The sequence below is a fragment of the Amborella trichopoda genome, chromosome 2 (assembly GCF_054954075.1).
Source record: "Amborella trichopoda isolate Santa Cruz 75 chromosome 2, AtrichopodaSantaCruz75HAP2 v2.0, whole genome shotgun sequence".
In the NCBI taxonomy this organism is placed as follows: domain Eukaryota; kingdom Viridiplantae; phylum Streptophyta; class Magnoliopsida; order Amborellales; family Amborellaceae; genus Amborella; species Amborella trichopoda.
Genome location: NC_142337.1, coordinates 12885914 through 12904018, shown reverse-complemented (window position 1 = coordinate 12904018; position 18105 = coordinate 12885914). Strand labels below are relative to the sequence as shown.

General features: G+C 36.5%; 1 protein-coding gene across 2 annotated transcripts in view; it reads right to left on the bottom strand.

Moving 5' to 3' along the window:
- The window catches only part of LOC18448066 (putative GPI-anchored protein At1g61900), a 55450-nt gene that overhangs the window by 21210 nt on the left and 16135 nt on the right, over positions 1 to 18105 (bottom strand). For both annotated transcript variants that reach the window (XM_011630169.3, XM_088858071.1), the window contains exons 4-7: positions 4426 to 4671; positions 4225 to 4236; positions 3556 to 3696; positions 841 to 885 (exon numbers count right to left, since the gene is read on the bottom strand). In XM_011630169.3, coding sequence (XP_011628471.1) covers positions 841 to 885; positions 3556 to 3696; positions 4225 to 4236; positions 4426 to 4671 — 444 coding nt within the window. The remainder of the gene's footprint in view (positions 1 to 840; positions 886 to 3555; positions 3697 to 4224; positions 4237 to 4425; positions 4672 to 18105) is intronic.

The window sequence follows — 18105 nt, the reverse complement described above, 5'->3', positions numbered from 1 at the left end:
ATATTGAAATATAGTTTAGGCCTATATGACTATTTTCATGATGAGGGGTCATAAGCCTGTAAGATGGGGATATTACCACAGCGTGCTTATAAAGAAGGCATGTCTTAGAAATTCGACCAAAGAAAAGGTTCTAATTCACTCTGCCGGAGCGTAATGAATGAAGTAGGGCCTTGTAGGCTACTTTGCCTAGGGGATAACTAAGGCAAGAGGATTTCACCGGAATGATTTTGAATAAAGAGGGTTTGAGTGTCATCAACATGATGAACACTTCCGGTAGTTTGAGTATGCTGCCACTGGAGACTTCTTATATTGTAAGTCAATACTAATTGGATGAATTTCTTTACTTAAACGGGCTTTCTAGTGAAGTTTCAACAGGTATCAAATTTTCACTAACAATCACTTGAGTTATTAGTTTCACCAGTCACAAAGAATAAAGCTTTTTTAACTGCCAGAAGGGCTCTTTTGTTTGCTAGCATATAGTCACTGCTCAAATGACTAACTAAATGCAATAACATCCCATTGGTAATGTTCACAAGAATCATGTTAGTCCAAGAAATGAGAGACTATCTATTTGCTTTTATTTTGAAAACATTATGCCATGACATAATAAAACAAAATTTCAGTTCTAACATGCACAAAATGACCATGCAACAACAATAACAAATTAAAAGCCAATATATGAATGTTCCAAATAATTTTCACAAACTTCCAATCAATAGAGGCATTATTAACTTAAAGTAATTACCAATGTATCAAGTAAGAACTTTCCTTCATATATGCAACAAATGGCCAGACAAATGCATAAAGAAAATCCAAAATCAAGATAACAAACACATTTACCCCTCTGAGCAGAAGTTGCTGCTGGAAGTGCTGGTATTGAGATAGCTGCAATTGTTATAACAATGGTCAAGTTAGATTCAGTAATTTTCCTTCTAGTAACTGAAAAAAGTTACTAGAATGTTTAAAAAAAAAATTTATAAAAAGAAAAAAGAAAAAGAAAACAATGAAAATATTAATAATTTATTTTTATGCAATGGCAAGATACAATCACATTAAGGAAATAAGCAAGCAAAAAGTGTGTAAAAGTTGGTATGTTTAAAACAGCAATGTGATCTAAAAGTAAGAGAGGGCCTTTCATAGGGGACAGCTCAATGACATATACTTCTGGTAGATGCCCCTTGCTGGCAGCTAGAAATAAAACTGAGTGATTACGCTTGTGCTGCGCTTGCACACGGGTATGTACACACAGAAATAGACAGAGAGATAAAATAGATAGATATTTTGCAAGTTATACAATGAAAGAAATTGATCTTTTCGGTTCTTATCAAGAACTTGTTCAAGGGAATGAGCCAGCAAGGTTACTCATGTTGGGGTTTGTGGCCTTTAAAGGCCCAAAGAGCTTGTATAGAAAATCTTTTAGTGATTTGTGTACTTCAATGGGAGTGTATTGTGGCTTACTGACCTACGGTTGGACAGTCTATGGCCGGGTCATGTCCAAAACCCTTACCCCTAGGCATGTAGCACTACAATTGAGGTCTTATTGTGGGTCATCCCTTGTTGAGGTTGGAGAGCTGCCTAGGGATGTTGTTTGTAAAACAAGAGAGTTGTGTACGAATGAAGGGCCTGTGATAGTGAAGGTCAAATCCTCAACAAAACTTCCACACAGTGTGTACTTACGACAGCCACATTTTTTAGAAGCAAAACTATATAGAGGGACACATGTACATGTACATAGAGAGAGCACCCCATTGTACTATGTTTGCATTGTGACTTGCTCTTGGGAGAAACTGTAATCCACATACTGGGTTCCACTATTTATTGATTATGAGTCATGGGTCCCGTTGGGTTAGTTTGAGAAGAAAATAGTGGATCATGGATCCTAACACCGGTTGAGTGCCCTTATATTCGCTTGTTTCTTACCCATTGGGTACCTATCCACCTCTACGTCGTATTTCTGAGTGTTTTAGGTTCTTATGAAACTTCAAAAATATTATTTTCAACTTAAAATGTGCTTCTATGAAGTTTTGGGAATTTTCAGAATTCAAAAAATGAATCTCATATATAGAGAAAACCTAAAAGGGTATTTTTGGAACCTTATAACATGAGGGTATTTCTGAAATTTGCGAAATTGTGTGTGGGACTCACGTGGGGAGCTAATGGCCCAGCCCCACACGTGTGGGACCCACATTAGGGCATCACATGGAGTCCACTAGGGCCACATGTCCTACTAATTATCTTAGTGAATTTCTCGTTATCTAGAATTTTTGACCAAGTCCAAATTTAATTAGAGGTCCTAATTATCTCTTTGTGAGAGAATAGAAGTACTAGTCTATCTTGGATAGTTCTATAATAAGATTTGACTCGTCAAAGTTCCAAATGTATTAGAAGTTGATATGGGTCAAATCTCAGGAGATAAGGCTACTAAAGATTCACTTTAGATCATGATGGCCGATATTGGAGATGAATAGCTAAGATTAATTTTCTCTCACTTCAAGGGGTCACCTAAATAATTCTAGATCAAGTTGAACTCCTAATTTGACTAGGACACCCTAGGCCCTAGTGGTATATAAACGAGGGGGGCGGGGGTGGGGGGTGGTCTCCCCCTCATTCTTCACATCTCTGATATCTTATCTCTCTCCAATCTCTCTACTACGCATCCCTCTCTAACTTCTCTCTCTCTCTCTCTCTACGCTTCTCTCTAGTTCTCTCTCTAATAGGGCCACACCACCCTCTACAAGTGTCTAGGATGGCAATGCTAAATCTAGAAGAGAGAAAGAGAAGGGCACATCCAGTCCTAAGTTTAGGATATAGTGCCTTAGTGGCCTACCCTAGTGTTTTCAAGAGTCTACTTGGTGAAACCCTAGTTGTGTTTGTCCGAGAGGGCCTCAACATTAGATTTGAGAGTTCAGCAGGATCCAGGATTTAAGCATGCCATTGGTCAGGTGATCGGGTGTGGGATGTGCTAAGCCTGGAGGGGTAACCCTAAGTAAAAGCCAGTAGGTCTTCCCTTATTAAAGTTTTTATTTGCTGCTACTTTTTTGTCTTTTTTTTTATTCCTAAAGTCCCAATATTATATTGTTAAATGCAATTATTTTGGCAGTAAGTTTATAAATATCCTAGATTGTAGTAGGCTGAATTTATTGTATTTGTGGCACCTGTAAATAGAATTTCCAACAATTTATATAAGAAAAACAATAAATGCTTTGGATTTATAACTTGGAATTCTACATCGCCACCTTTCAGCTACGTCTTAATCATTCTATTTTAGCCAACACATCTGTTATAGTTTCCCACACTGAAAACAAGTCAAACAAAGTTATTTAAGAATTACAGCAACTGGAATGCTCTGTAAACACCCAATCCTCACAATCAACATACACTCAAAGTCAATTCCAGTCCATCAGTAAAATTATTAGTCACCTAAAGAGTTGAGGAAACACAACAAAAAACTCAAGATTCAAACCATTAGAATTACAATTTATAACAAAGGGAGAAAACATCATCCAAAAGGGCACAAGAAAAGTAAAAAGAATAAACAGTAGATGGAAACCATACATTTATTGCACGAAGATGTCGATACTTGAGACAGAGAAGGCCATGGAGCTGCTATATTGTCATTCAGGTCACAAGTAAAACTAACCCCTGTTTGGTCAAGAGTTACATCTGATGGCAAACTTGGGAGAAGGCAACCAGACTCTGTTAAAATAGGAAAAGTATTAACCATAAATAGTTAGAACATTCTCCATGACAACCAGTCTAGACCAATGATAAAGTACACTATAATCCAATGGACTACAGAAAACCAGAGTCCAGTCATCAACATCTACTGAAATGATGGATAGTGAAGAAGAGAGAACGGGCCAAACATCAGGGACGTGTTATTTTGATGATCCCATTCTCTCCAGCCCCATCCATTATCTCCCTTGATGGCAATAACCCAACAAAATCTGCTGTTTCCTAGAACTGTTGCCAAATATACATGTGGTGGGGCATGCTCATAGAGGGAAAGTACAGTTATTAGGCACTATTCAAACAGAACAGAAGATTGGAAATGATTATGGTTTCTTTTTTTCTTTTCTTGTTTTTCTTTAAGGAAAGTGCTACCTGTACTATTAAATATTTTACTAGTACAAAAAATATGATTTCATGTATAACTAAAGGCGGCAGTAAAGCATATAACTCAGTACGTAAATTTGTTATGTTAACATGTATAGCTATGCTTACCTTGCGATCCAACTGCAGTAGAATTGTGCAATTCCATCATCGGGAGACAGCCAAAACATAAGAATGTAACATCAGTTTCGATGATAACTTTAAAGGAGTAGTTAAATACTGCAAATTTATAGTGACAAGCTCACACTAGGTTTACTGGGTTAGTCACTGAATCATATTTATACTATGAAAATTGGATATAGTACAGCAAACCTTGAACAGAGAAATCCTTCAGCGATATATGACAAAGATTATATACATTCTCACTGATGTTTGCTTTCTGCAACTGTCGACCAAGCAATGCAGCACAATTTAAAGCTTGCAAATTAGTTACAAAACTTTGCTTTTGCAAATGAGAAATATAATTCTCCATGGTCTTGCAGCAAGAACCTCGTCGGTTGACAGTGTTGCCGCAGTCCCTTGAAATATTTGTAGTAGCTGGGAAAACTAAGGGACAAACTGCAATAGCATAGAAAATAATGTATGTAAAAAGAAGAATGATATAAAAACAGCAAAAAATGAAGATGTGCATAGAGTGAAGCCTAGGCTTCCACTCTAGTGGCTAGACATCTATTTTGCATGGCTTCACACATACATTCCTGGAAGTTTGGCAGAAAAGGACCAAGGTGATCTTACCCTTTTTTTTCGTAACTGAATGACAGAATGAAACCCTAGATACACTAATCATAGTTGTTAAAACCAAATTAAGTGTGTCAAGAAGCTTAGGGTTCGAGAGAAAGACCCATTGCTGTTACACAATCTTCCAATACACCCAAAATAGATAAGTTGATAACCACTTGAACTCTTGAGCCATCGATACATACATGCCAAATATGCTGGCACCAAATCCAGCAAAAGAATCCATATTACCTTCTCAGTGACATCTTTTAAGACATTAAACATAGAAGATTTATATATATATATAATGTAAGGTTGCCCCAAACATTAAACATTTTCTGAAGGCCTTTTATGTTGTATTCTTGGATGATGATAATAATGATGACATATAATGTAAGGTTGCACTGCTATGTTAATGATAATTTAGTTGTTATTTCAGTAAATATCTTTGTTTCTCTTGATCAAGCTCCTGATTTTACATTTTGTTAAAGTAGCGTTCAGTTTGCCTTGCACATTTATGGTGTAACTTGACATATACATTCTATGGTTGTTGGAAACGCATGTGATTCTAAATCATTTCGAGAATCAGAATCACAAAATCGTAGGTGGCCAAATGATTCCTATAGTCGGAATCGCCATCCATAAAATACATCACATGAAGCGGGTTCCTACCATTTGGGAATCAAGCTCCAACCCAGTAGAAATTGAGATTCCTACCTTGTCAGACTGCAATCCCATCAACTTGGAATCGAGATTGCTAACTTCTAAGAACCGTGCACCAAAGCGCTTGGAACCAGGCCAGAAATTATCAAGAAATGAGTTCAAAAGATTTAACGTTTTGAATTATCTATAAACAAGAAATCCTTAGCATTGGACTCCATATATTGTATACACTTACTCAGGGCTCTCCTGTTATTAGAATCAATGTCTTTGATAGCCCTCCCTTACTACTAGAGTGGACGTATTGAGTGTCCTTTATAACTCCTCTCCGCACGTATTGGAACCCAGGTTGAATACCCTTAACTCAATACTTTCCTTGAGTGCTTAGATTGAATTAAGAAAATAAAGTTTACTTTATTTATTGCTAATGTATTTTTGAAAAATAAGACATTTATTACAAATACTCAAAATTTAGGAATGATGTAAACTAGAGTTTGTAAACACTGATAGAGTTTTAAGACACCCATCATATATTAATTATTAATAAATTTTAAATATCAAAAATTTCAAATAATGCTTAAAAATTCCAATCATTCCGAAAAATTTTGGCAATCATTTTGATATTGTGAATCTAGATTCCAAATGTCTCTGATCACTATTCCTAAAAATTGGAAGTGAGTAAAGAATTTTAGAGAGAGAACCGAACTTCTTAAAATAAAATTTTGCCCCACGTAATTATTGTGGTGGTTCGTTCATTGTATATATAATGATAACACAATGGTGTCATATATACTTTCCTATCTTGTTACATGCAATATACACTTCCTATCTTGTTACATTCTTCTCTCAAAAGGAAAGAGCAATATTACTACTGTGGCCTTTTCATAACTGGAGATTTGGAATTTTGTTTCTACTACTCCCCCTCAAACTCGGCTAGGGAAGCATTTGAAGTCCAAGTTTGAAGCAAAGATCACGAAAAACATCTTGTGGCAAAGTCTTAGTGAAGATCTCAGCTACTTGATTGCAAGAGGAAACAAAAAGAGTGATAAGTAATCCAAGAGCAACCTTTTCGTGCACAAAATGATAGTCTAACTCAAGGTGCTTTGTCCGTGCGTGAAAAATAGGATTAACTGTCATGTAGAGAGCATTAATATTGTCACAAAAAAGTGTCGGTGGCTGAGGAAGAGGCAACTTAATATCCCGAAAAATAAAAGAAAGCCATGTCAATTCTGCAGCAATGAATGCCATAGATCGATATTTAGCTTCAACACTCGAGCGAGCCACAATCGATTGTTTCTTAGCACTTCAAGATATGTAGTTGGAACCAAGATGAGTGCAGAAACCAATATTTGAATAACGAGTGGTTGGACACCCAGCCCAGTCTGCATCAAAGAAGGCATATAACTCAAGAGAACTAGTAGATAAGAGTCTAATACCACAGGATTGTGTACCACTGAGATAAAGAAGAATCCGCTTGACAGCCTGAAAATGTGCAATTGTAGGGGCATGCATAAATTGACACACTGTATTAACACTATAGGAAAGGTCTGGTCGTGTTATGGTAATGTAGAGTGCACCAACAATGCTCTGATAAAGAGATGGATCAGGAAATGGGTCAGAAGTCCCATGAATACTATTCTTTATTGTCATTGGTGTTGAAATAGGTTTGGCACCGAACATCTTAGCACGATCAAGAAGATCCCAGGCATATTTGCTTTGTGAGAGAAAAATCCCACCTGCAAAATAAGACACCTCTATGCCAAGGAAGTAATGAAGAGGTCCAAGATCTTTCATTGCAAATTCTCTTCTTAGTTGGGAAATGAACCACTTTAGAAGATCTAAATTATCACCAGTAACAATAATATCATCAACATAAAAAAGAAGAAGAATAGTACCTTGAGTAGTGCGAGAAACAAATAGAGATGAATCAGCTATTCTGTAATAAAACCCCAGTGATAATAAATAGGCACTAAATCGATCAAACCAGGCCCTAGGTGCTTGCTTCAAACCATATAAAGCTCTTTTTAATTTGCAAACATGATTTAGATATTTTGAGCTCACAAATCCAGGAGGTTGTTCCATAAATACAGGTTCATTAAGAAAGCCATACAGGAAGGCATTTTTCACATCAAGCAGTTTGATAGGCCAATGGCGCAAAATAACTATGGTGAGCACAATCCAAATACTAACAGGCTTAATAACAGAACTGAATGTTTCAAAGAAATTCATTTCAGCAACCTGATTGTATCTTTGAGCAACTAGTCTGGCCTTAAGTCTCTCTAGACTGCCATCACACTGTAATATAGTCTTATAGATCCAACGACAACTAACAACATTCATACCTAGAAGACATGGAACTAGCTCCCAAGTTGAATTAACATGCAAGGCTTCAATTTCCTCTTCCATTGCACAATGCCAACCCAGATGACCCAAGGCAGACTTAATGGTTTTAGGTTCAAAAAGGATAGCTTCAAAGGTAAGAGCCCTTGAGATTGCTGCCATGGATGGGAGAATCCGAGGTCGTCGAGTACCATCTTGAGATCTTGTGATAATCTGATAAAGAGGATGCTCAAAGGCCGGTAAAAAATTAGATTGGCTGGTTGTAACAATCTTAAAATTTCAAAAAAAAAAAAAAAAAAAAGAAAAAACAAAACGGAGAAAAGATGCTTTTAAATAGGTGATGGTCTGTTTGAGTATGATGGTCCTTGGGGACCATCACTATTTTCAAAAACTTTTACTTGGTTTAAAACTTTTGCTGCTGCTTTTGTTTGCAGCCTTTGCAGTTGCTGCTTGCAGCTGGCAACGTCCTTTAGCGGACGTGGTTTTCGTATGTTGAAAGCAGACGCTTAACGCGACACCTCAGGTATGAAGTAGAGCGTAATAAAATATTATAATAATACGTTATAAGCATTTAAATAGGGGAGGTGAGCACTCCCACTCTAGAAAATTTTGAGATCTCTCTCTCTCTCTGGTCGAAACATAGTGAACTCCTCTCTCGAACCGAATTTTTATCGGAAGCTCCCTCTCAAACATTTGTGGGTAACTGACATCGTCTTTCTGAAAAATAGTCCATTTTTAATAAATAGTGATATTTCCGTCCAGGATCTTTATTTTATAAGTTTTGTGTGTAAGTGACCCCATTGTCTCGAAAAATAATCCATTCTTTTTAAAAATGAAATGAAATAATTATTTCTGCTTATTATCATGAATTTTAGGCACGATAAATTTTATGCGCACGTGACCTCATTATCTTGAAAAATAATCTTTTTAATAAAAATTGTGATATTTTATCTATGTTAGAAATTTTGAATGCTGTAAATTAGAAAAATAAATTTATTTATTTTCCTTGTTTATTGTTAGAAATAAATGTGATATTTCTGCTTTTAGTAAAATTGTGATATTTCTTTCTACTGTTTTGAATATTTAGACATTGTAAAATTCATGTGCAAATGACTGCCTTATTATTTAAAAAAATTGACATTTTTGCAATTGATTATAGTATTGTTGTGAAATGTTTATTTGTGAATTGATATCCCATAAATTGTGATAATTCCGTACTCTTGAATTTCTATAAGAGTTTTTCTATATATATTAAATTGGCAATTATGCTAGAACGTCTTTACGAACTGCTACCTTTCTAAATTTGAGCCCAATATTTTAGAAATGTTATTGAAAGTGACTGTTATTAATCGTTTCAGTGAAATTCATATTAAGGATTTCAGTGACATATTGAGTACATGATATTGCTGCTTTCGAATGTTTAAAGAGATTTAGAAATAATTTACGTATGCAAGTGGACTCATCCGGTTCGCCGGTGAGGTATAAGTGGACCTATCTTGGACGCCGGTAGGGATTAAGTGGACTCATCCGGTACGCCGGTGAGGTATAAGTGGACCTGCAGGGATTAAGTGGACCTATCTGGGACGTCGATAGGGATTAAGTGGACCCATTAGGACGCTGATGGGGTATATAGGTGACCTACTTGGGACGCCAGTAGGGTATTTTGTGAAATCCTTTGAATTATGTATTGTCGTTAAAAGTGTTATAAGCATTTCAATTACTCGGATTATACTTAATTATGCATTTATTGAAAGTGAAACTGTTGATGCATTTCTGTTAATAGATCTCATTTTGGAAAATATTGATATCTTTCAATCATAATTATTTTTAGAATTATGATGATCACTTACTGAGTAGCCAAACTCATCAAACTATGGTAAACATTTTTCAGGATAACTGCGGATTCATTTTGAGTGCTAGTCAAGATCAACCTTGAAAGATACTGTTGTTGTGCTAGCTTTCTTTATTTACTTTGTAAGACCTCACCACTGTAAATTTGTCCTATTAATAGATGTATATATGTTTTGTCTGTCACATCTCAGGAATAACAGTATTGTAAATTCTTGGGGTGTGACAATTATGGTATCAGAGCAATAGGTTTAAGATCCTTAAGAAATTTAAAAAAAAAAAAAAGAATGTACTTAAAATCACATTTGTTGTGTGTACAGACCGGGATAAAGTCAAGATCCAGAATAGCTGAAGCCAATATGGAAGGTATTCACAAAGCCTTGGAAAATATGGTTGCTCTAATGCAACATCAGATGGAAAACAACAATCCACCCAGGCAGTCAGTTACAGGAAATGGTGGGAGCAATATCGAACAATTTAAGAAATTAAACCCACCTTCTTTTAAGGGTGCTGTAAACCCACTAGAAGCCGAGGGATGGATTATGCAATTGGAAAAAATATTCGAGGTTATGGAATGTCCTGATGATAGGAAGGTGGCCTTGGCAATTTTTATGTTAGAAGGTGAGGCACAACACTGGTGGCGAATGGCAAAAAGAGTATTGGTCAAAGAAAATAAAACTTTGACTTGGGAAGTATTTCTAGAGGCATTTAATGAAAAATATTTCCCAGATTTTATTCGAGACCAAAAAGAAATGGAATTTCTAGAATTAATCCAAGGAACTAGGACAGTAGCACAGTACGAGGCCAAGTTTACTGAATTGGCCAGGTTTGCACCACATATGATTAACAATGAAGCAAGAAAGGTGAAGAAATTTGAAAGGGGTCTCAGGCCAGCTATTAGAAGCAGAATATCAGTCTTGAAATTAAGAACTTATGCTGAAATAGTGGACCGTGCCCAAATTGTCGAAAAAGAATTTGAAGATTACCAAAAGACGAAAAATCAGAACAGTCATGTTAGACCTACATCATCTAATCGACAATAGTTTGAAAGGCCAAACAAGAAGTCAAGGCCCTCGCCATTTCAAAACCCAATAGAACCATGTAGAAAATGTGGGAAAATTCATGGATCAAGCCCTTGTTATTGGAATACCGGAGCATGTTTTAAGTGTGGAAAATTGGGACACCAGATTAAACAATGTCCTAGCTTACAGACACAACAGCTTCCAAAGCAGGGAGAGATAGCTCCAAAGCCTCAGATGAAGAGAAGAGTATTTGCGATTACCGAGCAAGACGCTCAGGCCTCAAAATCAGTGATCCAAGGTACTCTTACTATCTTCCAAAAAGTAGCTCATGTTTTGATTGATCTTGGATCTACTCATTCATTTGTGTCACAACACTTTGCATGCCACTTAAAGGTAGAACCAGAACAATTAGAATACATTCTAGAGGTAGCCACACCGATGGGAGATTCAATTAACACCAATATAATGTACAAATCATGTGTAATAAAGATAGAAGAAAAGGAACTGTTGGTTGATTTAATACTCCTGGAAATTCAAGATTTTGATGTAATCTTAGGTATGGATTGGCTTTCTGCATACCATGCAAGTATTGATTGTTATAAGAAAATTGTTACCTTTAGTATTCCGAATCAACCAGTATTTTACTTCAATGGTGTCAAAAAAGACTCCCCATCATATTTAATCTCTTGTATTCGAGCTAATCGCCTCCTTCGAAGAGGGTGTCAAGGTTTTCTTGCCTATATCAAAGAAGATAGGAAGGAAGAAATAAATTTGGATACCACTCCGGTTATCCGAGAATTTCTCGACGTTTTTCCTGAAGAATTGCCAGGATTACCGCCGGACAGGGAAATTGAATTCTCCATTGAATTAGTGCTAGGGGTAGCACCAATTTCTAAGGCACCTTACAGAATGGCTCCTGCAGAACTTAAAGAACTGAAACAACAATTGGAAGAATTATTAGATAAAGGTTTTATCAGGCCCAGTGTGTCACCTTGGGGTGCTCCAGTACTGTTTGTCAAAAAGAGAGATGGGACTATGAGATTGTGTATTGATTATAGACAGTTGAACCAAGTGACAGTGAAAAATAAGTATCCATTACCTAGAATTGATGATTTATTTGATCAATTACAAGGATCACAAGTGTTTTAAAAAATTGATCTTAGATCTGGATACCATTAGCTTAAGATTAAAAGTGAAGATGTACTCAAGACAGCTTTCAGAACAAGGTATGGCCATTATGAATTTTTAGTCATGCCTTTTGGATTAACCAATGCACCAGCTACATTTATGGATTTGATGAATCGGATCTTTAAGCCCTTTTTGGATAAATTTATTGTGGTATTCATCGATGATATTTTAATTTATTCCAAGAATCAGAAGGAACATGAGCAGCATGTAAGAATAGTATTGCAAATATTAAGAGAGAAGAAATTGTATGTCAAACTTAGTAAATGTGAATTTTGGCTTGAACAAGTGACATTTTTAGGACATGTCATATCAAAAGAAGGTATATCAGTTGATCCTTCAAAGGTTGAAGCCGTTGTTAATTGGAAACAACCAAGCAATGTGCTTGAAGTTCGAAGCTTTTTGGGATTGGCAGGATATTACAGAAAATTTGTAGAAGGATTTTCTCGAATCACAATCCCATTGACTCGATTGACACAGAAAAATGTCAAATTTGAATGGACAAGTGAATGTGAGGAGAGTTTTCAAGAACTAAAAGTTCGAATAACTTCAGCACCTATTTTAACTACTCCTGAGGGGAGTGGGGGATTTGTGATTTATAGTGATGCTTCACATAAAGGTTTGGGCTATGTATTAATGCAATATGGGAAAGTAGTGGCATATGCATCCAGACAGTTGAAAGAATATGAGAAAAAATATCCAATTCATGATTTGGAGCTAGCTGCAATAGTATTCGCTTTGAAAATATGGAGGCATTATCTATATGGTGAGCAATTCGTAATATACACAGATCATAAGAGTTTGAAATACCTTTTCTCTCAGAAGGATTTAAATATGCGACAGATAAGATGGATGGATTTCTTAAAAGATTATGATTGTACAATCCATTATCATTCAGGAAAAGCTAACGTTGTGGCTGACGCTCTAAGTATAAAATCTACGGGAGTCTTAGCTCATCTAATGATCCAACAAATGCGATTGTTAGAGGAAATAGTGGATTGGCATCCAACTCCGTCCATTAATGGTGTGGTAAGTATGATTGCCAACATTAAGGCGGAACCCCAATTAATCCAACAGATTCGATTGGCACAAAAGAAAGACCCTCAGCTTATAACAATTATAGAAGAGGTGAAGCAAGGAAAGAGAGATGAATTCTCTATATGTAATGAGGATTTGCTAAGATTCAAAGATCGGGTTTGTGTCCCGAATGATAAGAGTGTAAAGAAAGCTATCTTAGAAGAAGCACATCATTCTCGTTATACGATACATCCCGGAAGTATTAAAATGTATCAGGACCTGAAGAAAACCTTTTGGTGGAATAATATGAAAAAAGAGGTAACACTATTTGTGTCTAAATGCCTAACATGCCAGCAAGTAAAAGCTGAACATCAAAGGCCCGCTGGGTTGTTGCAGCCTTTACCCGTGCCAGAATGGACGTGGGAGCACATCTCTATGGATTTTGTCTCTGGCTTGCCTAAAACAAATTCAGGACATGATAGCATTTGGGTCATTGTGGACCGGTTGACCAAAGCTGCCCACTTTCTACCGATTCGCACGACGTACACTTTGGATCGACTGGCTCAGTTGTACATTAAGGAAATAGTGCGATTGCATGGAGTTCCTGTCAGTATTGCATCGGACAGGGATACTCGGTTTACTTCTAAATTTTGGGCTAGTCTACAGTCAGCCATGGGGACGAGACTCATCTTTAGTACTGCCTTTCACCTCCAAACTGATGGACAATCGGAGAGGACCATCCAAACCTTAGAAGATATGCTGAGGGCCTGTGTTATTGACCTTACAGGAAGCTGGGATGACCATTTACCCCTGATTGAGTTTGCTTATAATAATAGCTTTCAAGCCAGTATTCAGATGGCACCATATGAAGCCCTGTATGGAAGGAAATGCAGGTCACCCATATGTTGGGACGAGGTTGGTGAAAGAAAGCTTTTGGGGCCAGAAATTGTCCAGATAACCCCAGATAAAATAGCATTAATTCGTGAAAGGCTCAGGACAGCTCAGTGTCGGCAAAAGAGTTATGCCGATAACCGAAGGAGAGATCTTGAATTTGAGGAAAGTGATCGAGTTTTCCTAAAAATCTCACCAATAAAGGGCATTATGAGATTTGACAAGAAAGGAAAGTTGAGCCCACGTTACATCGGACCATTTGAAATCCTGGAAAGAATCGGAGGTGTCGCTTATAGACTTGCCTTACCACCCGAATTGGCAAATGTCCATAATGTCTTTCATGTATCTTCACTACGAAAATATCAGTCCGACCCATCCCATATCTTAAAATATGAACCTTTACCGATCAAGAAGGACCTATCCTTCATTGAGCAGCCAATTTTGATACTGGATAGAAGGGTGCAAGTGTTGCGTAACAAGGAGATTCCTTTGGTCCGTATATTATGGCAGTACCATTCAAGAGAATAGTCGACTTGGGAACGAGAAGACAAAATCAGAGAAAAATACCCCTATCTTTTTCAGTAATCAAGTACACAAATTTAAAGGCCTAAATTTCTTTAAGGGGGGAAGAATGTAACAATCCTAAAATTTCAAAAAAAAAAAGAAAAAAAAGGAGAAAAGATGCTTTTAAATAGGTGATGGTCTGTTTGAGTATGATGGTCCTTGGGGACCATCACTATTTTCAAAAACTTTTACTTGGTTTAAAACTTTTGCTGCTGCTTTTGTTTGCAGCCTTTGCAGTTGCTGCTTGCAGCTGGCAACGTCCTTTAGCGGACGTGGTTTTCGTATGTTGAAAGCAGACGCTTAATGCGACACCTCAGGTATGAGGTAGAGCGTAATAAAATATTATAATAATACGTTATAAGAATTTAAATAGGGGAGGTGAGCACTCCCACCCTAGAAAATTTTGAGATCTCTCTCTCTCTCTGGTCGAAACACAGTGAACTCTCTCGAACCGAATTTTTATCGGAAGCTCCCTCTCAAACATTTGTGGGTAAGTGACATCGTCTTTCTGAAAAATAGTCTATTTTTAATAAATAGTGATATTTCTGTCCAGGATCTTTATTTTATAAGTTTTGTGTGTAAGTGACCCCATTGTCTCGAAAAATAATCCATTCTTTTTAAAAATGAAATGAAATAATTATTTCTGCTTATTATCATGAATTTTAGGCGCGATAAATTTTATGCGCACGTGACCTCATTATCTTGAAAAATAATCTTTTTAATAAAAATTGTGATATTTTATCTATGTTAGAAATTTTGAATGCTGTAAATTAGAAAAATAAATTTATTTATTTTTCTTGTTTATTGTTAGAAATAAATGTGATATTTCTGCTTTTAGTAAAATTGTGATATTTCTTTCTACTGTTTTGAATATTTAGACATTGTAAAATTCATGTGCAAATGACTGCCTTATTATTTAAAAAATTGAAATTTTTGCAATTCATTATAGTATTGTTGTGAAATGTTTATTTGTGAATTGATATCCCATAAATTGTGATAATTCCGTATTCTTGAATTTCTATAAGAGTTTTTCTATATATATTAAATTGGCAATTATACTAGAACGTCTTTACGAACTGCTACCTTTCTAAATTTGAGCCCAATATTTTAGAAATGTTATTGAAAGTGACTGTTATTAATGGTTTCAGTGAAATTCATATTAATGATTTCAGTGATATATTGAGTACATGATATTGCTGCTTTCGAATGTTTAAAGAGATTTAGAAATAATTTAAGTATGCAAGTGGACTCATCCGGTTCGCCGGTGAGGTATAAGTGGACCTATCTGGGACGCCGGTAGGGATTAAGTGCACTCATCCGGTACGCCGGTGAGGTATAAGTGGACCTGCAGGGATTAAGTGGACCTATCTGGGACGCCGATAGGGATTAAGTGGACCCATCAGGACGCTGATGGGGTATATAGGTGACCTACTTGGGACGCCAGTAGGGTATTTTGTGAAATCCTTTGAATTATGTACTGCCGTTAAAAGTGTTATAAGCATTTCAATTACTAGGATTATACTTAATTATGCATTTATTGAAAGTGAAACTGTTGATGCATTTCTGTTAATAGATCTCATTTTGGAAAATATTGATATCTTTCAATCATAATTATTTTTAGAATTATGATGAACACTTTGAGTAGCCAAACTCATCAAACTATGGTAAACATTTTTCAGGATAACTGCGGATTCATTTTGAGTGCTAGTCAAGATCAACCTTGAAATACTGTTGTTGTGCTAGCTTTCTTTATTTACTTTGTAAGACCTCGCCACTGTAAATTTGTCCTATCAATAGATGTATATATGTTTTGTCTGTCACATCTCAGGAATAACAGTATTGTAAATTCTTGGGGTGTGACATTGGTTTATTGAGTGGCAACATTTTCATCACTATAATTTTGTGTTGCATCATCTTGGCCATCTTGCATTGGTGTTGTTGTGGTGACATTTTCCTCTATAAGAGAAGTTTGAGGGCTATCATCGATGATGGGCAAAGCAGGACTTGAGAGACCAGATACATCAACGGTCTCCCATATGGGTGGTTTATGGGGAGGTGATGTACCAGAAGAAGGAGTATGTATATCACGCTCATAACACTGACCATTATGCATATGTGAACAACACCCCCTGAACCTGAGCACTATCAAACAAAGAATTAGGGTCAGCATAAGGATAGGTATTTTTATCAAATACAACATGTCTAGAGATATAAACTCGTCTTGTGGGGGGATGTAGACATATGTAGCCCTTATGTTGGATACTATAGCCCAAGAATACACATAGAAGAGAACGAGGACCAAATTTGTTTGTAGCATAGCCTCGAAGGTATGGAAAACACTGACAACCAAATACTCGAAGTGATGAGTATTCTAGTAAGCGTCTAAATAATAATGAGTATGGTGAATCCATTTGTAAATTGGTAGAATTCTATTGATAACAAATACTGCAGTATGGAAGGCTTCAACCCAAAAGCGTTTAGGAATTTATGCATGAAACATCATTGTACGCCCCAATTCTACAATATTTCTGTGTTTCCTTTTAACTATTCCATTTTGCTCAGGAGTTCCCGGAGATGATAATTGTTACACGATTCCATTGTCATTAAGATGAGCAATAAATTCTTTCTTAGCAAATTTGCCACCTCCATCACATTGACAAAATCGAATTCTTTTATCAAACCTCCTTTCAAACATACGATGAAATTTCATAAATGCAGCAAAAAATTCAGATTTTCGTTTCAAAGGATAAATCCAAGTAAAACGAGTATAATTATCAACAGCTACCACATAAAATTGATAGCTCTGATTAGATAAAGTTGAAGCAGGGCCCCATAAGTCTGAATGGATCCGAGTGTTCTTCAGAGACATGGGGCTGATTTTTAATCTCATGGCTTTGAAGAAGATGTATAATTTCATAATATGAAGGAATTGGAGGCTTACGCATAATGGTAGCAAAACTCTCATATATTGGACCAAGTCCATTAAGACGCCAAAAAACCTTATTTTTATCTAATACAGGTTTTCCAATAGCAGTTAAATCATCACAAATACCCTTGAATTTGCATATATATTCTAATAGGGTTGAAATCCCTTTCTTACAAAGTTGGAGTTGCTGGGTAAGTTAGAACTCCCAAGCTTGAGAATTACCTGCATAGACGTTCTTCAGACATTTCCAAACTTCTGCAGAAGTTTTGAGCCCAACAGCAAGGCTAAGACACTCTTCTGATAATGTTCTTGTGATCCACGCTTTTAAGAAGCCAATCAAACTTTAGCCATGATTTGTAGTATGGGTTTTCGATTTCACTCTTACCATCAGGAGAGGAAATCTTTTGACTTGGTGGAGGGCAATCACTATTAATGAATCCAAAAAGTTCCTGACTCTCAATCAGAGAAAGCATTTGAGCAAATAGGTATTTGATGATAGATCAGTTGAGATAATGTACGAGAGAGTGGGTTTAAAGATTTTGGGCTGGACGTGAGAGTTTTGGGGTTGGGCGTGAGAGTTTTGGGTGGTGTGTGTGAAATACGCTAGACTTAGGTTTGGAGGGTTATGTGTTTGGAGGGTTATGTGGGTTAGATTAATGGAATGCATGGTGGGAAACATAAGAAATGGTTTTATGTCTCCTATGCAATGGTTATGATGGGAGTAAATGGTTTAAAGGGTTATGTGTTAGCCAGCAAGAGAAGTGAGGAATTAAGAAAATTATAACAATGAATGGTGGTTGGTGTATGAATGGGTTTGCACAG